The sequence below is a fragment of the Anomaloglossus baeobatrachus genome, chromosome 2 (assembly GCF_048569485.1).
Source record: "Anomaloglossus baeobatrachus isolate aAnoBae1 chromosome 2, aAnoBae1.hap1, whole genome shotgun sequence".
Taxonomy (NCBI): domain Eukaryota; kingdom Metazoa; phylum Chordata; class Amphibia; order Anura; family Aromobatidae; genus Anomaloglossus; species Anomaloglossus baeobatrachus.
The window spans coordinates 692,906,860-692,922,563 of NC_134354.1; the positions used below are offsets into that span (position 1 = coordinate 692,906,860).

General features: G+C 47.9%; 1 protein-coding gene across 2 annotated transcripts in view; it reads right to left on the reverse strand.

Moving 5' to 3' along the window:
- EIF4B (eukaryotic translation initiation factor 4B) overlaps positions 1-15,704 on the reverse strand; it is a 95,088-nt gene that overhangs the window by 41,067 nt on the left and 38,317 nt on the right. For both annotated transcript variants that reach the window (XM_075337235.1, XM_075337236.1), the window contains exon 5: positions 5,750-5,804. In XM_075337235.1, the coding sequence (XP_075193350.1) occupies positions 5,750-5,804 (55 nt within the window). The remainder of the gene's footprint in view (positions 1-5,749; positions 5,805-15,704) is intronic.

Genomic DNA, 15,704 nt, shown 5'->3' on the forward strand with positions numbered 1-15,704 from the left:
AAACCGCCTTGGTAGCGGTTCCTCCGGCTGCCTTCCTTGGGCGTGATTGAGCCTGCCAGGAATCTGCGCCTCTCTGAGCTTTGTGAGTCCTTTTGGACGAGGACAATTGGGACCTGCCCGAGCCTGGGAAGGACCGAAACCTCGACTGTCCCTTCCTCTGTTGGGTGTTGTTTGATCTGGGCTGGTGTAAGGAAGAGTCCTTACCCTCGGACTGTTTAATGATTTCATCCAATCGCTCACCAAACAGTCTGTCACCAGATAACGGCAAACTGGTTAAGCACTTTTTTGGAAGCAGAATCTGCTTTCCATTCCCTCAACCACAAGGTTCTGCGTAAAACCACGGAGTTGGCGGACGCCACTGACGTACGGCTCGTAGAGTGCAGGACAGCATTAATAGCGTAAGTCGCAATGCAGACATTGCGAGGTTAAGGACGCCATCTGCGGCACAGATGTACATGTGACAGTGTCCACGTGCGCAAGACCAGCTGAAAAAGCTTGGAATGCCCATACGGCTGCGAATGCCGGAGCAACCGACACGCCGATAGCTTCATAGACAGAATTCAACCAGAGGACCATCTGTCTGTCAATGGCATCTTTAAGTGAAGTCCCATCTTCCACTGCAACTATGGATCTAGCCGCAAGCCTGGAGATAGGGGAATCCACCTTTGGACACTGGGTCCAGCGCTTGACCACGTCAGGGAGAAAAAAGGATAACGTGTATCCTTAATACGATTGGAGAACGCTTATCTGGATAAGTGTGGTGTTTCCGGATTGCTTCTCTGAAGTCAGAGTGGCCAGAAAAGTACTCAATATACGCTTGAGATACTGAAAAGGGATTTCTCCTGCTGTGAAGCTGACTCCTCCGCCGGAGGAGCTGAGGGAGAAATATCCAACATTCCCTTGATGGACGCTAGAAGATCATTCACTATGGCGTCACCATCCGGAATATCCGGATTGAGAGCGGTCTCAGGATCAGAGTCCTGATCAGCTACGTCTGCCTCATCATACAGAGAGTCCCGCTGGGACCCTAACCAGTGATGAAGCCGAGTGCCGCTCCCAGCGAGCTCGCTTAGACTGTCTGGGACTGTCGTCCGTGTCAGAGCCTGCGCCCTGGGATGCATGGGACCCCCCCGGAGCACTGATTTGTTCCAAATGAGGGCGTATCAACATTGCCCATGGTCCGTCTGGACTGCAAAGTCTCTAAGATGTTAGTCACAGTCACAGACCTATCAGCCGAAACTGCAACTCCGTCCCTGTCCCTGGACAGGGTTCACAGGTGGTTCCTTTAGCCACCTCTAGCAGAGACCCCGGCTGACCAAGTGCTACAGGGGAGCATTGCACACAATGGGGACAGTGGAACCTGCCGTGTGGAACAGTATCACGTGCAGTACAAGCAGCATAGAAAGCCTGTGCCTTGGCACCCTTTCTTTTTTGCTGCTGTTGTCTAGCCATCTAGAAGCATATAGCCAAGAATAGCGACCGTACAGTGCAATGTATAGCATACAAGCAGAAAGTACAAATGAACACTTCAGCACATGCAGTACAAGCAGCATAGAAAGCCTGTGCCTTAGCACCCTTGCTTTTTTGCTGCTGTTGTCCAGCCATCTAGGAGTATATAGCCAGGAATAGCGACCGTACAGTGCAGTGTATAGCATACCAGCATAAAGTACAAATGAACACTTCAGCACATGCAATACAAGCAGCCTAGAAAGCCTGTGCCTTAGCACCCTTGCTTTTTGCTGCTGTAGTCTAGCCATCTAGGCATAAAGTACAAATGGCATTAGTGGGGTCAGCACTTCAGGTGCTGCTTACCGCCCGCCCAAAGGCGGGTGTGTGGTCGCCCGAATCCTGTGACTGGTTGCCCAGAGCTTGTCTCCCTTCTCCAGCCCAGACTGCGTGCAGGAATGGCTGCCGGCGTCTTGTGAAGAGGGGCGGGCCGTGGGCGTGCCCCAGACAAGAGCGGGAAACTCGGCGTCCCACTGTGTCCAGTGAAGGGGGCTGGAGAATGCAAAGCAGACTCCAGCTCTCGGCGCTGACTGTCTGTACAGCGTCCCGCCCCTCCCCTGACTGGCAGGGCTGGGGGCGGTAACGAAGTGAAAACTAGGCCGCAAAGCCGGGGACTCGAGTAATAAGCGCGGCCGTCCTATGTGCACGGCCAGCGCGGAAGTCCCCGGCGCACCACAAGTCCCAGCCGCGCCACAGTGTAAAACACCCCGCAGCGGCCGGCGCGGCAGTTTCTAACACATAAATTCACTCAGCTAAGCTGTAGTGAATAATAGCACAAGCGCTCCGCGCTGTTGTCCCCGGCGCACTAGCACTCCCAGCAATGCTGGTGTGTGTGTGCGCGATCTGTACGGGGACACAGAGTACCTTAATGTAGCAGGGCCCTGTCCCTGACGATACCCAGCTCCATATCCAGCAGGTTCTCCGGGTCTGTGGATGGAGCCCGGTCTCAGTGCCTGGAGACCGGTAAGATCCCACTTCACCCAGAGCCCCGAGGGGGGATGGGGAAGGAAAACAGCATGTGGGCTCCAGCCTCCGTACCCGCAATGGGTACCTCAACCTTAACAAACACCCGACAAAAGTGGGGTGAGAAGGGAGCATGCTGGGGGCCCAAGTATGGGCCCTCTTTTCTTCCATCCGACATAGTCAGCAGCTGCTGCTGACTAAAAACAGTGGAGCTATGCGTGGATGTCTGACCTCCTTCGCACAAAGCATGAAAACTGAAGCAGCCCGTGATCCACGGGGGGTGTATATGCAGAAGGGGAGGGGCCTTACACTTTTTAGTGTAATACTTTGTGTGGCCTCCGGAGGCAGTAGCTATACACCCAATCGTCTGGGTCTCCCAATGGAGCGCCGAGGAAAATTATGTGACCAAAAATGGTTCCAATAATAACTCCAACTCATCCCACAAAAAAACAAGCCCTCACATGTTGGCAGAAACTATAGCCTTCAAAATCTGGTGATGCAAAAAAACCTTTTTTGTAAAAAGCGTTTTTTTTTTAGTGTTATAGTTGCCAAATCTAGAAAAACTATATAAACCTGGTATTGCTGTAAACGTACTGACCAGAGGAATAAAGCCGCCTAATCGCCTATATCACAGAAGGTGAACAGCGTAAAAATTGAAGCCAATTCTTCAACTTCTATTGATTTGTTCAGTCTCTAAAAGAATATTTATCCTGCAATCCAAGCTGAGTGCTTGCACTGGGATTTAGTGTAAGGGTGCGTACCCACAATCAGGAATAGCAGTATATTGGATGCAGCATCTTTTAGCTGTGTCCAAACCGCTGCGTTGTGCGATACAAGCACAGTGGATGGATTGATAGAAACCCCGTGCCTTTGTGCTTCTATTCTCTGCAGCATAAACTGACATGTAGCGTGGCTTCCCTAGATGCAGCATGTCAATTTATGCTACGGGGACGCAAGTGTTCTGAGCTGGGAAAACAGTCTGTTGTCTCATTAGTGAAGTTTCACCTGAATCACGTATTTCGGAGATGTAGATGGAAACCCCAATGTAAGCACTCAGCATAGAGCACAAGATAAATGTGAACTGATCCAAAATGTTCTTTACCCAAATCGCCACCAAATAGCATTCAACTCAACCCACAAAAAAAACCAATTCCCCACTCAGGTCCGTCATCAGCTAATGGGCATATAGGGGTCTTCCACGTTACTGGTATCACAAGAGCTATTGAAAAACACTGGCTCCCCCACTCAAAAAAAAGAAAAAAAAAAAAAAATCAGTAAATTCTGTACTCCCAATGCAAATGCCCCCTCAATGTGCTAAACCACAGTTGGCATCCACAAGCTTGCCATTGTTGTAGTGAGGAGAGCCCACTTAAAATGTACGGAGTGCAGGTTTACAGAAGCATGAGCTGGGTACAATGTACGGGCACTATAATGTACGGGTACTACAATGTACTGGGCACAAGGGCTGATTTGCAATTTTTAATTCTGCAGCTTTCATGGTGTTTGACTCCATAGGCGTTTTCCAGAGACTAAATAACCACTGCACCCATAGATGAATTCCCAGAAGGGGTGTAATTTCCAAAATTTGGTCACTTGAGGGGGATGTCTTGTGTTCTGGCACTTAGGGGCTCTGAAAACTGTTCTAGGAAAATCTGTGATCTACATATCAAATGGCGCTCGTTCCCCTCCGAGCACTGCTGTGCGGCCAAACACTTGATTTCCACCACTTATGAGGTATCTGTATACTGCATACATGAGAAATTGCACAATACATTTTATGGTGCATTTTTTCCTGATACCCTTGCAAAAAAAAAAAAAAAAAAAAAAAAGCTACCTGGTTTAATTAAGCAACAATTTTGTGGTAAAAAAAAAAAAAGTTTATTTTCACAGCTCAACGTTATAAACATCTGTGAAGCTTCTGGGGGTTCAAAGGACTCAAACATCTATATAAATTCCTTGAGGGGGGTCTAGTTTCCAAAATAGGGTCACTTGTGGGGGAGCTCCATTGTTTAGGCCCCTCAGGGGGTCTCCAAATGCAACATGGCGTCCACTAATGATTCCATTCAAATGGCGTTACTTTCCTTTCGAGCCCTATGCTCCCAATCAACTCATTTCCACCACATATAAGGTATCGGCCTCCTCTGGACAAATTGCACTACAAATTTTTTTGGTGAATTTTTTTTCTGATAGCCTTGTGAAAATGCAAGTAACTGTGTGTAAAAAAGTAAAATTTATTTTTTCCTTCCACATTAGTTTGGTTCCTGTGACCCTAAAGGGTTAATAAACTTCTTGGATGTAGTTATGAGTAATGTGAGGGGTGCAGTTTTCCGAATGGTGTCACTTTTTGGTATTTTCTGTCACCTAGGCCTCTCAAAGTAACAACCTTTGTCCGGCTGAATAGGTACAATTGTAACTATTCCGTTTTAAAATTGCAATCCAAAAGCCATAGAGGGCTGAAATTTGGTGACATCTCTGCAGTTTTGGTCCAGAATATATTGGCCAAATTTCAATAAAATATCTTCACGCCCTTCCGAGATAAGGGGTCGCTGTTAACATTGTAAAATTATTTTGCCTGACGAAGGTTAAAATGTGATTTGGTTCATAAAAAAATGGTTTTGTAAATTTTGTTGGAAAAAATGAGAAATTGATGAACTTTGAACCCTTCTAAGTTACTAACAAAAAAAAAAAAAATTGTTTCAAAAATCGCACTGGTGTAAAGTAGACATGTGGGAAATGTTGTTTAGTATCTATTTTCTGTGACATAACTCGGATTTATAGGCCTAAAATTTCAAAGTTTGAAAATTGCTAAATTTTTTGTTAAACTTCCTGAAATTTTCACAAATAAACGCAAAAAAAAAAAAATTGGCCTAAAATTTACAAATCTCATAAAGTACAATAGGTCATGAAAAAAAACAAATCTGAGAATCCCCGGGATCCGTTGAAGTGTTCCAGAGTTATAACCTGTAAAAGTGGCATTGGTCAGAATCGTAAAAAAAATGGCCTGGTCAGAAGGGTGTTTTAGTGGCTGGGGGTGAAGGGGTTAAAGTCTTTATTTTTTTAATGGTGGAAAAGAGTGGAGTGAAATTAATTTTAAGGTCTTTATTTTCAAACTCTTTTCCCTTTTTTGATCCGAAAGCATCTAAATAAGGATTATGATGCGGGCCATGTTGCAGGCTCCGCTCCTGAGCCAGCACCACACATTCACAGCTCATGTTTGGAAGGGTGACAGGTCATTTATAACAACTCAAATCCCTCATTGTGCACAAATGGAGGCACTCACCTTTATCCTGCGCCTGATCAGCAATGTCCACTCTTATCCTTCTGTTCCCAAGAGACTGTAAAAAACAATGCTCAGCATTAGGTCTTGGTCACACAGCAACTTATTTTTTTTTTTTTTTAAACATTAAGGCAAGAAGAAAAATCTTCCCCCTCCCCTCAATTTTAATAAAACAAAAAGGCCATGGTAGATACGGAACAAACATTGTACTGCACGAAACATTAACCCCCTAACGACCTTTGAGTTGCCTTTTAACGGCAATTGTTCAGGAGCCTTATTCCTCAGCACCGCTTTAATGGAAGTATAAAGTATACAGACCGTAATTACAGCACAGGATCATAGAGTCTTTCTGTGACGTAAAACATTTCACTGCCTGTTTTACCTCCAAGAAAGAATTTGCGATCCTGTGCTATAATGTCTCTATACTTTATTGCTTCTTACCCGGCCCAGGAGCTGCGGTATGATCAGACCAAGTCCCTGTATGGTCAGACACGGCCATTACACAGTACATAGCAGGGGCAGTTTAATAAGATTATATCCGCAGAGGAACAGTTTATTTTTTTTAAACATCCAGTTGTGGAAATTATTATTCCAAGATCTATTGATTAAAGGGAACCTGTCACCAGATTTGGGGCCTATAAGCTGCGGCCACCACCACTGGGCTCTTATATACACATCTAACATGCTGTATGTAAGAGCCCAGACCGCTGTGTAGAACGTAAAAATCACTTTATAATATTCACCTAACGGTTGCTGCGGTGGATTCTGGTCAGATGGGCATCTCTGTTCTCCAGTGCCGGCGCCTCCTCTTTCGGCCATCTTCGTCCTCCTTCTGAAGCTGAGGTGCATGATGCGTCCTATGTCATACACACTCGCCGGTCCTGCGCAGGCGCACTACAATACTTTGATCTGCCCTGCTCAGAAGCTCAATACCGGTGAATGACGTAGGACGCGTTATGCACCACGGCTACAGAAGAAGGACGACAAAGATGGCTGAAAGCGGCGGCGCCGACACCGGTTCCCTTTAAAATTAACTGTTAGTGGGAAAACTCCTTTAATCCCCTAAAAGGGACTATCAACAGGTTTTGCCACCTAATCTGTGAGCAGCACGATGAAGGAAAAGAGATCGTAATTCCAGTGATGTGTCACTTACTGAGCTGCTTGCTGTCATTTTGATAAAATCAATGTTTTCTCTGTTGCAGATCTAGCAGTTATACAGAGCTCATGAACATGCTGGACTATCAAGTAGTCCTGTAATGATAATCTACTGCTGATTAAATAGTGACTATCAAAACTACACTGAGCAAAAGTACACTTAATTTTGGGGTCCACTTTCTGGTGTTACCTTTTGCAAAAGTGAAAAATTTGGAGCTAAAGAAACAGTTTTGGGGAATAAAATTTTTTTTTTCATTAAGACAACCTCATGAGATCAAATTCTGTGACGTAGCTATGGGTTCAAAATGCTTTCTATACCCTGGATAAAATCCTTGAGGGGTCAAGTTTCCAAAATGTGGTCACTTGTTTAAGCATGCCAGGGGATTTGCAAATACGACATGGTGCCCGCAGTCTATTTCAACCAAATTTGTGTTAAAAAGATAAAATGTTGCTCCTTCCCTTCCGAGCCCTCCCATTTGTCCACACTGAAGTTATTGACCACATGTGGGGTATCAGCGGATTCAGAAGAACCTGGGCAACAAATTGAGGGATCCATTTTGTGAAGCTATCCCTTGTAAAAGTGAAAAAAAAAATAAATAAATAAAATGGGGCTATAGCAACGATTCAGAGGAAGAATTAATGTTTTTTTTCATTACACATTGCATAAATTCCTGTTCATCATCTGAAGGGTTAAAATATCTTCCTGACCGCGATTTTGAAGTCTGAGTGGTGTGGTGTTTAAAATGGTATCACTTTGTGGAATTTCCAATATTATATATGGGTCCCTGAAAAGTCAATGAAATCTTAACAGGTCAAAAAAGAAACCTGCTTCATAAATTTCTGAACCCCTTTAGCCCCCGGGCATTTTGCGTTTTTCCGTTTTTTTGGGGTTTTTTTCCCCTCTTTTCTTCCAAGAGCCGTAACTTTTTTATTTCAAGTGCGGAAAAATTGCAAAAAAAAAAGTGTAATCGCACAATAGTTTTTGGGATACTTTATTCACCGTGTTCACTATATGGTAAAACTGATGTGTGTCGGTGCGAGTTTGTAGACACCAAACATGTATAGGTTTACTTGTATCTAAGGGGTTAAAAAAATTCACAAGCTTGTCCAAAAAACGTTGTGCACGTTTTGCGCCATTTTCTGAAACCTGTAGCGCTCTCATTTTTCAGGATCTAGGGCTCAGGGACGGCTTATTTTTTGCCTCTCTAGATGACGTTTTTAGCTGTACCATTTTTGCACAGATGCTACGTTTTTCTCGCCTGTTATTGCATTTTGCGCAAAATTTGCGGTGACCAAAAAAAATGTAATTTTGGCACTTGGAATTTTTTTGCCGCTACGCCTTTTATTAGCAGATTAATTGATTTTATATTTTGATAGATCGGGCATTTCTGAACGCGGCGATACCAAATGTGTGTATTTTTTTTAACCCTTTAATTTTCATTGGGGTGAAAGGGGGGTGATTTGAACTTTTAGGTTTTTTTATTTTTAAAACTTTTTTTTTTAATTTTACTAGTTACCCTAGGGGGCTATAGCGATCAACAGTCTGATCGCGCTGCCCTATCTGCAGATCACAGCTACAGAGCTAAGATCTGCAGATATGCTGCTTTACTTTCAATGCCGGCTGTATTCTGGCATTGAGAGGAAGTGACTCATGTTAGCTACAGGCGTCATCACATGACCCTGTGCTACCATGGTATCCACCGTAAATCACATGGTCATGTCACGTGACTTCCCATGGGGGCGGGGTGGCGCGCATATACATCACGCTGACAGATTTTGGCAGCGAGATGTAAGGGGTTAATAGTCGCGGGTGGAAGTGACTCTACTCGCTACTAGCAGGCACACATCAGCTGCTGAAATCAGCTGATGTGTGTGCGGATCGCCGTGGGGATTAACCACACACAATCCATGACGTACCCAGTGGGTCGTTAAGGGGTTAAAAGAAATTATAAAAAAAAAAAAAGTGTGGATGAAAAGAAATTGTCAAAAAAAAAAACAAACAAAAAACACCCCAAAACAAAATCACTGGGAAACATTGAAGCGTTCCAGAGTTATTTCCATGTAAAGCGATACTTGTCAAATTTTAAAAATCTGCCTTAGGCTAGTTTCACACTTGCGTTCAGCGCATTCCGTCACTATGGAGAATAGCGCAGTCAGTTAACGCACTGCGCTATTCTCCATAGACTTGTATGGACAACGCACTGTAACGCAAGTGTCTGCGTTGCATCCGCTGGACGACGCAGCGTCGTTATTTTGACGCGGCGTCGGGCGGATGGAACGCAGCATGTAATGTTTTTCTGCGCTTGGCGGAGTGTCAAAAAAACGCAACCTGCAGGAATCCGTTAGGCATCCGTTTTTATAATGGACGCCTATGGTGGCGGATTCCGTTAACGCAGCTGTCTTTACACAACTGCGCATGCTCAGATGTGTAAAGTCAAGGAAAAAAAACTACAACGGATTGCGTTATTTTGTACGATCTGTAGCATTCGTTGTGCCACTATATGCAACGCATCCGTTACATGCGTCACACAACGCAATGCTACGGATCCCGTCCAACGCAAGTGTGAAACTAGCCTTAGTCATTAAAGTCCAAATTGGCTGCCACTATAGGGTTAAAAATTTAATGTCCCTTTCTGCATTATGGTCTTATAAACATAGGACCGACTCTCTTTCATAAATGACAGCCTCCCCTCCCCCCACATTATATTTATAGAGCACCATTGATTCCATGGTGCTGTACATAGGGGGTTACATACAGAATACACGTACAATAGGCAGACTGGCACAGAGGGAAGAGGACCCTGCCCTTGCGAGCTTCCATTCCATAGGATTATGGGGAGGAGACAGTAGTATATTCGCCTCAGTTCTGTCCTGTGTGTAACTGAACTGCTGCCACTATGTGGTTATATTACCGCATGATGTGCCTTTGGTGAGTGGACACAGTTATCCTGTAGAGGAGGCTGTGGCCCGCACTCACCAGCCAGGGGGGTTGTGGATGAGGGAGAACTATACTATTTTGCCACCCACTCACAATCAGCGCCCACATCGAAGCGCTGTACGGTGTGATGGGTGGTGGAGTGGAGGATGCTCACCGCTCGGATCAGTAGTTCCGGTACCCAGCAGATCCTGCTGCACTCATCTCCTACATTAAAGAGATGGGGGGACATGGGGGCGGAATGGGAGGAGGCCGCAGTATCCAATCCCACTGCACCCAGCGGTGAGCGGCTCCTGATACACCGGACAGCGCTATGATGGAGGCCAGTGAGGAAACACACTAAGGGCCTGCAGGTTGATTTGTCCGTGGTATTTTGGTATTTGGAATAGCTGATGCCTTTGCATTGCAACCGTTATTCCCAATTCTACTGATTTTTGTGGCCATGGAAATCGATATTTCATAAATTCAGTGGAAGCATTCTCCATCATTAATATTATTAGAGGCCTCCTTCATTACTTATTGGGAACCTTGTCCCCTTCACTGAACATTAGCTCTGACTCTGGTCACGTATGCCTTCAGTGCAGGCGGCTTATCAGCTCACTGACGGATTAAGTGACAGTCATAGAAATCCATGTAGACGGGCGAGGGGGGGTAGCTGCAAAGACAGAGGCACCGACACCACGGCTTCTATTGTGTGTGTCACTAGAGCTGGAGGCACAGCCACACAGCCCAGTACTGCTGTGTAAGGCCTAAGCCACACGGCGAGAAAATCGGTGCGAGTGGAGTGTGATAAAACATCTCATTCCACTCGGACCAATATTAGCTTGTGTGTCAGCGCACATGAGCGATTATTTTCTCAGCCCTAATCGGACCGAGAAAACAAGCGCAGCATGCTGCAGGTGTAATGCGAGACTCTTTTCTCTCGCACCCATTCAAGTGACTGGGGCGAGGAAAAAAAAAAACAAAAAAAAACGCACTGCACTCGCGGTACACCGGTGTACCACAAGTTCAGAGTGAGAATCACAATAGCCGGCTACGGAGGAGAGGGGGAGATAAATCCCTCCCTCCCCTCCTCAGTGCCGGCCCGCCCCCCGCAGCATCGGCCCGCCCCTCCTCTGTGCCGGCCCGCCCCCCGCAGCTGAGGTCCGCTCGCAGTTGGACCTCAGTCGCATGGATACTGGCATGACACTCGGCTCCTGCTGTGCTGCCAGAGTGAGCCGAGTGTCATGCGAGCATTGCACTAGTGCCCAGTGTGGCCCCGGCTTAACAGTCAGTGCACGCATTATAGACGACATCAGAGCAGCATGCCTCTGCCCACTGCACTACACTGCCAAAACAAAGGGGGAAAACAATGCAGGGGACAAGTGACATCACAAATACTGTTAAGGCTATGTGCGCACGTTGCGTACTAGCCCTGCAGAAGAAGGGAATTTTGTTACTTACCGTAAATTCCTTTTCTTCTAGCTCCAATTGGGAGACCCAGACGATTGGGTGTATAGCTACTGCCTCCGGAGGCCACACAAAGTATTACACTAAAAAGTGTAAGGCCCCTCCCCTTCTGCATATACACCCCCCGTGGATCACGGGCTGCTTCAGTTTTAGTGCAAAAGCAAGAAGGAGGAAAGCCAATAACTGGTTAAACAATTCAATCCGAAGGAACATCGGAGAACTGAAACCATTCAACATGAACAACATGTGTACCCGAACAACCAAAAAATCCCGAAGGAACAGGGGCGGGTGCTGGGTCTCCCAATTGGAGCTAGAAGAAAAGGAATTTACGGTAAGTAACAAAATTCCCTTCTTCTTCGGCGCTCCATTGGGAGACCCAGACGATTGGGACGTCCAAAAGCAGTCCCTGGGTGGGTAAATTAATACCTCAAGTTTGGACTGTAAAAACAGCCCTTCCCTACATGGAGGCAACCGCCGCCTGCAGGACTCTTCTACTTAGGCTGGCATCCGCCTAAGCGTAGGCATGCACCTGATAACGCTTGGTGAAGGTGTGCAGACTCGCCCAGGTAGCCGCCTGGCACACCTGCTGAGCCGTAGCCTGGTGCCGTAATGTCCAGGACGCACCCACGGCTCTGGTAGAATGGGCCTTCGGCCCTGATGGAACCGGAAGCCCAGCAGAACGGTAGGCTTCAAGAATTGGTTCCTTGATCCATCGAGCCAGGGTGGATTTGGAAACCTGCGACCCTTTGCGCTGACCAGCGACAAGTACAAAGGGTGCATCCGAGCGGCGCAGGGGCGCCGTGCGGGAAATGTAGATTCTGAGTGCTCTCATCAGATCCAACAAACACAAATCCAATTCATATCGATGAACTGGATGAGGACAAAAGGAAGGTAAGGAGATATCCTGACTGAGATGAAAAGGGGGATACCACCTTAGGGAGAAACCCCGGAATCAGGCGCAGCGCTACCTTGTCTTGGTGAAACACCAAGAAGGGAGCTTTGGATGACCGCGCTGCGAGCTCGGACACTCTCTGAAGAGACGTGACCGCTACCAAAAAGGCCACTTTCTGTGAAAGTCGAGAAAGTGAAACATCCCTCAGAGGCTCAAAGGGCGGCTCCTGGAGAGCAATTAGTACCCTGTTCAGATCCCATGGGTCTAACGGCCTCTTGTACGGAGGGACAATGTGACAAACCCCCTGCAGGAACGTGCGTACCTGAGGAAGTCGCCCTATGCGCTTCTGAAAGAATACAGACAGCGCTGGGACTCGTCCGTTAAGGGAGCCGAGCGACAAACCTTTTCCCAAACCAGATTGCAGGAAGGAAGGAAAAGTAGGCAATGCAAATGTCCAGGGAGACACTCCCTGAGCAGAGCACTAAGATAAGAATATCTTCCACGTCTTGTGGTGGATCTCGGCAGACGTCGGCTTCCTAGCCCGTCTCATGGTGACAATGACGTCTTGAGATAATCCTGAAGACGCTAGGATCCAGGACTCAATAGCCACCAGTCAGGTTCAGGGCTGTAGAATTCAGATGGAAAAAACGGCCCTTGGGACAGTAAGTCTGGCCCGGTCTGGTAGTGCCCACGGTTGGCCGACCGTGAGATGCCACAGATGCAGGTACCACGACCTCCTCGGCCAGTCTGGGGCGACGAGGATGGCGCGGCGGCAATCGGAGCTGATCTTGCGTAGCCCTCTGGGCAACAGTGTCAGAGGGGGACACACATAGGGTAGCTGGAACTGCGACCATTCCTGAACTAAGGCGCCTGCCGCCAGAGCTCTTTGATCGTGAGACCGCGCCATGAAAATCGGGCCCTTGTTGTTGTGCCGAGACGCCATTAGGTCGACGTCCGGCCTCCCCCAGCGGCTACAGATTTCTTGAGACCCGTCCGGGTGCAGAGACCATTCCCCTGCGTCCATGCCCTGGCGACTGAGGAAGTCTGCTTCCCAGTTTTCTACGCCCGGGATGTGAACTGCGGATATGGTGTATGCTCTGTCTTCCACCCACATCAGAAGCCGCCGGACTTCCTGGGAGGCTTGCCGACTGCGTGTTCCGCCTTGGTGGTTGATGTATGCCACCGCTGCGAAGTTGTCCGGCTGAATTCGGATCTGTTTGCCTTCCAGCCTCTGCTGGAAGGCTTGCAGGGCAAGATACCCTGCCCAGATTTCCAGAACATTGATCTGAGGGGTGGACTCCTCTGAAGAGAGTCCTTGCCCGTCTGAGAAAGGGGTACGTTCCTGTCTAGGGACGTTGACTTCCCATCCCATTGGTGAAGAATGTCCTATAGAAGTGGACGCAGATGAAACTGCGCGAAAAGGGCTGCCTCTGCATGAGGCGTCTTAAGGGGTGTGACTGGCCTTGAAGGAGAGACTGCACCCCCGTCTGTAGTGAACGCTGTATGTCCAGCGGGAGCTGCACTATCGCTGAGAGAGTGTGAAGCTCCATGCCAAGATATGTCAGCGATTGGGTAGGTGTCAGATTTAACTTTGAAAAGTTTATGATCCACCCGAAACTCTGGAGAGTCTCCAGCGCCACGTTCAGGCTGTGTTGGCATGTCTCTTGAGAGGGTGCCTTGACAAGTAGATCGTCCAAGTAAGGGATCACAGAGTGACCCTGAGAGTGCAGGACTACTCCCACTGCTGCCATGAACTTGTGAAAAGCCGTGGGGCTGTCGCCAGACCGAAGGGCAGGGCTACGAACTGAAGATGCTCGTCTTCAATAACGAATCGTAGCCAACACCGGTGCTCTGGAGCAATCGGCACGTGGAGATAAGCATCCTGATGTCTATTGACGCTAGGAAATCTCCTTGAGATATGGAGGCAATGACGGAGCGGGGGGATTCCATCCGGAACCGCCTGGTTTTCACGTGCTTGTTGAGCAGGTTTAGGTCCAAAACGGAACGGAAGAGCCGTCGTTTTTTGGTACCACAACCAGATTGGAGTAAAAACCATATCTTGGTCCTGAGGAGGAACAGGGATTACCACTCCTTCTGCCTGCAGAAGAGCATCGGCTCGGTCGGGAGGTGAGGAAGTTCTGAAAATCTAGTCTGAGGACGAGAACAGAACTCTATCCTGTACACGTGAGACAAAAAGTCTCTCACCCACCGGTCTTTGACCTGTGGCAGCTAAATGTCGCCAAAGCGGGAGAGTCTGCCACCGACCGCGGATGCGGAGAGAGAGAGCTGAACGTCATGAGGAAACCGCCTTGGTAGCGGTTCTTCCGGCTGCCTTTCTTGGGCGTGATTGAGCCTGCCAGGAATCTGCGCCTCTCTGAGCTTTTTGAGTCCTTTTGGACGAGGACAATTGGGACCTGCCCGAGCCTGGGAAGGACCGAAACCTCGACTGTCCCTTCCTCTGTTGGGTGTTGTTTGATCTGGGCTGGTGTAAGGAAGAGTCCTTACCCTTGGACTGTTTAATGATTTCATCCAATCGCTCACCAAACAGTCTGTCACCAGATAACGGCAAACTGGTTAAGCACTTTTTTGGAAGCAGAATCTGCTTTCCATTCCCTCAACCACAAGGCTCTGCGTAAAACCACGGAGTTGGCGGACGCCACTGACGTACGGCTCGTAGAGTGCAGGACAGCATTAATAGCGTAACTCGCAATGCAGACATTGCGAGGTTAAGGACGCCATCTGCGGCACAGATGTACATGTGACAGTGTCCACGTGCGCAAGACCAGCTGAAAAAGCTTGGAATGCCCATACGGCTGCGAATGCCGGAGCAACCGACACGCCGATAGCTTCATAGACAGAATTCAACCAGAGGACCATCTGTCTGTCAATGGCATCTTTAAGTGAAGTCCCATCTTCCACTGCAACTATGGATCTAGCCGCAAGCCTGGAGATAGGGGAATCCACCTTTTGACACTGGGTCCAGCGCTTGACCACGTCAGGGAGAAAAAAGGATAACGTGTATCCTTAATACGATTGGAGAACGCTTATCTGGATAAGTGTGGTGTTTCCGGATTGCTTCTCTGAAGTCAGCGTGGCCAGAAAAGTACTCAATATACGCTTGAGATACTGAAAAGCGATTTCTCCTGCTGTGAATCTGACTCCTCCACCGGAGGAGCTGAGGGAGAAATATCCAACATTCCCTTGATGGACGCTAGAAGATCATTCACTATGGCGTCACCATCCGGAGTATCCGGATTGAGAGCGGTCTCAGGATCAGAGTCCTGATCAGCTACGTCTGCCTCATCATACAGAGAGTCCCGCTGGGACCCTAACCAGTGATGAAGCCGAGTGCCGCTCCCAGCGAGCTCGCTTAGACTGTCTGGGACTGTCGTCCGTGTCAGAGCCTGCGCCCTGGGATGCATGGGACCCCCCCGGAGCACTGATTTGTTCCAAATGAGGGCGTATCAACATTGCCCATGGTCCGTCTGGACTGCAAAGTCTCTAAGATGTTAGTCACAGTCACAGAC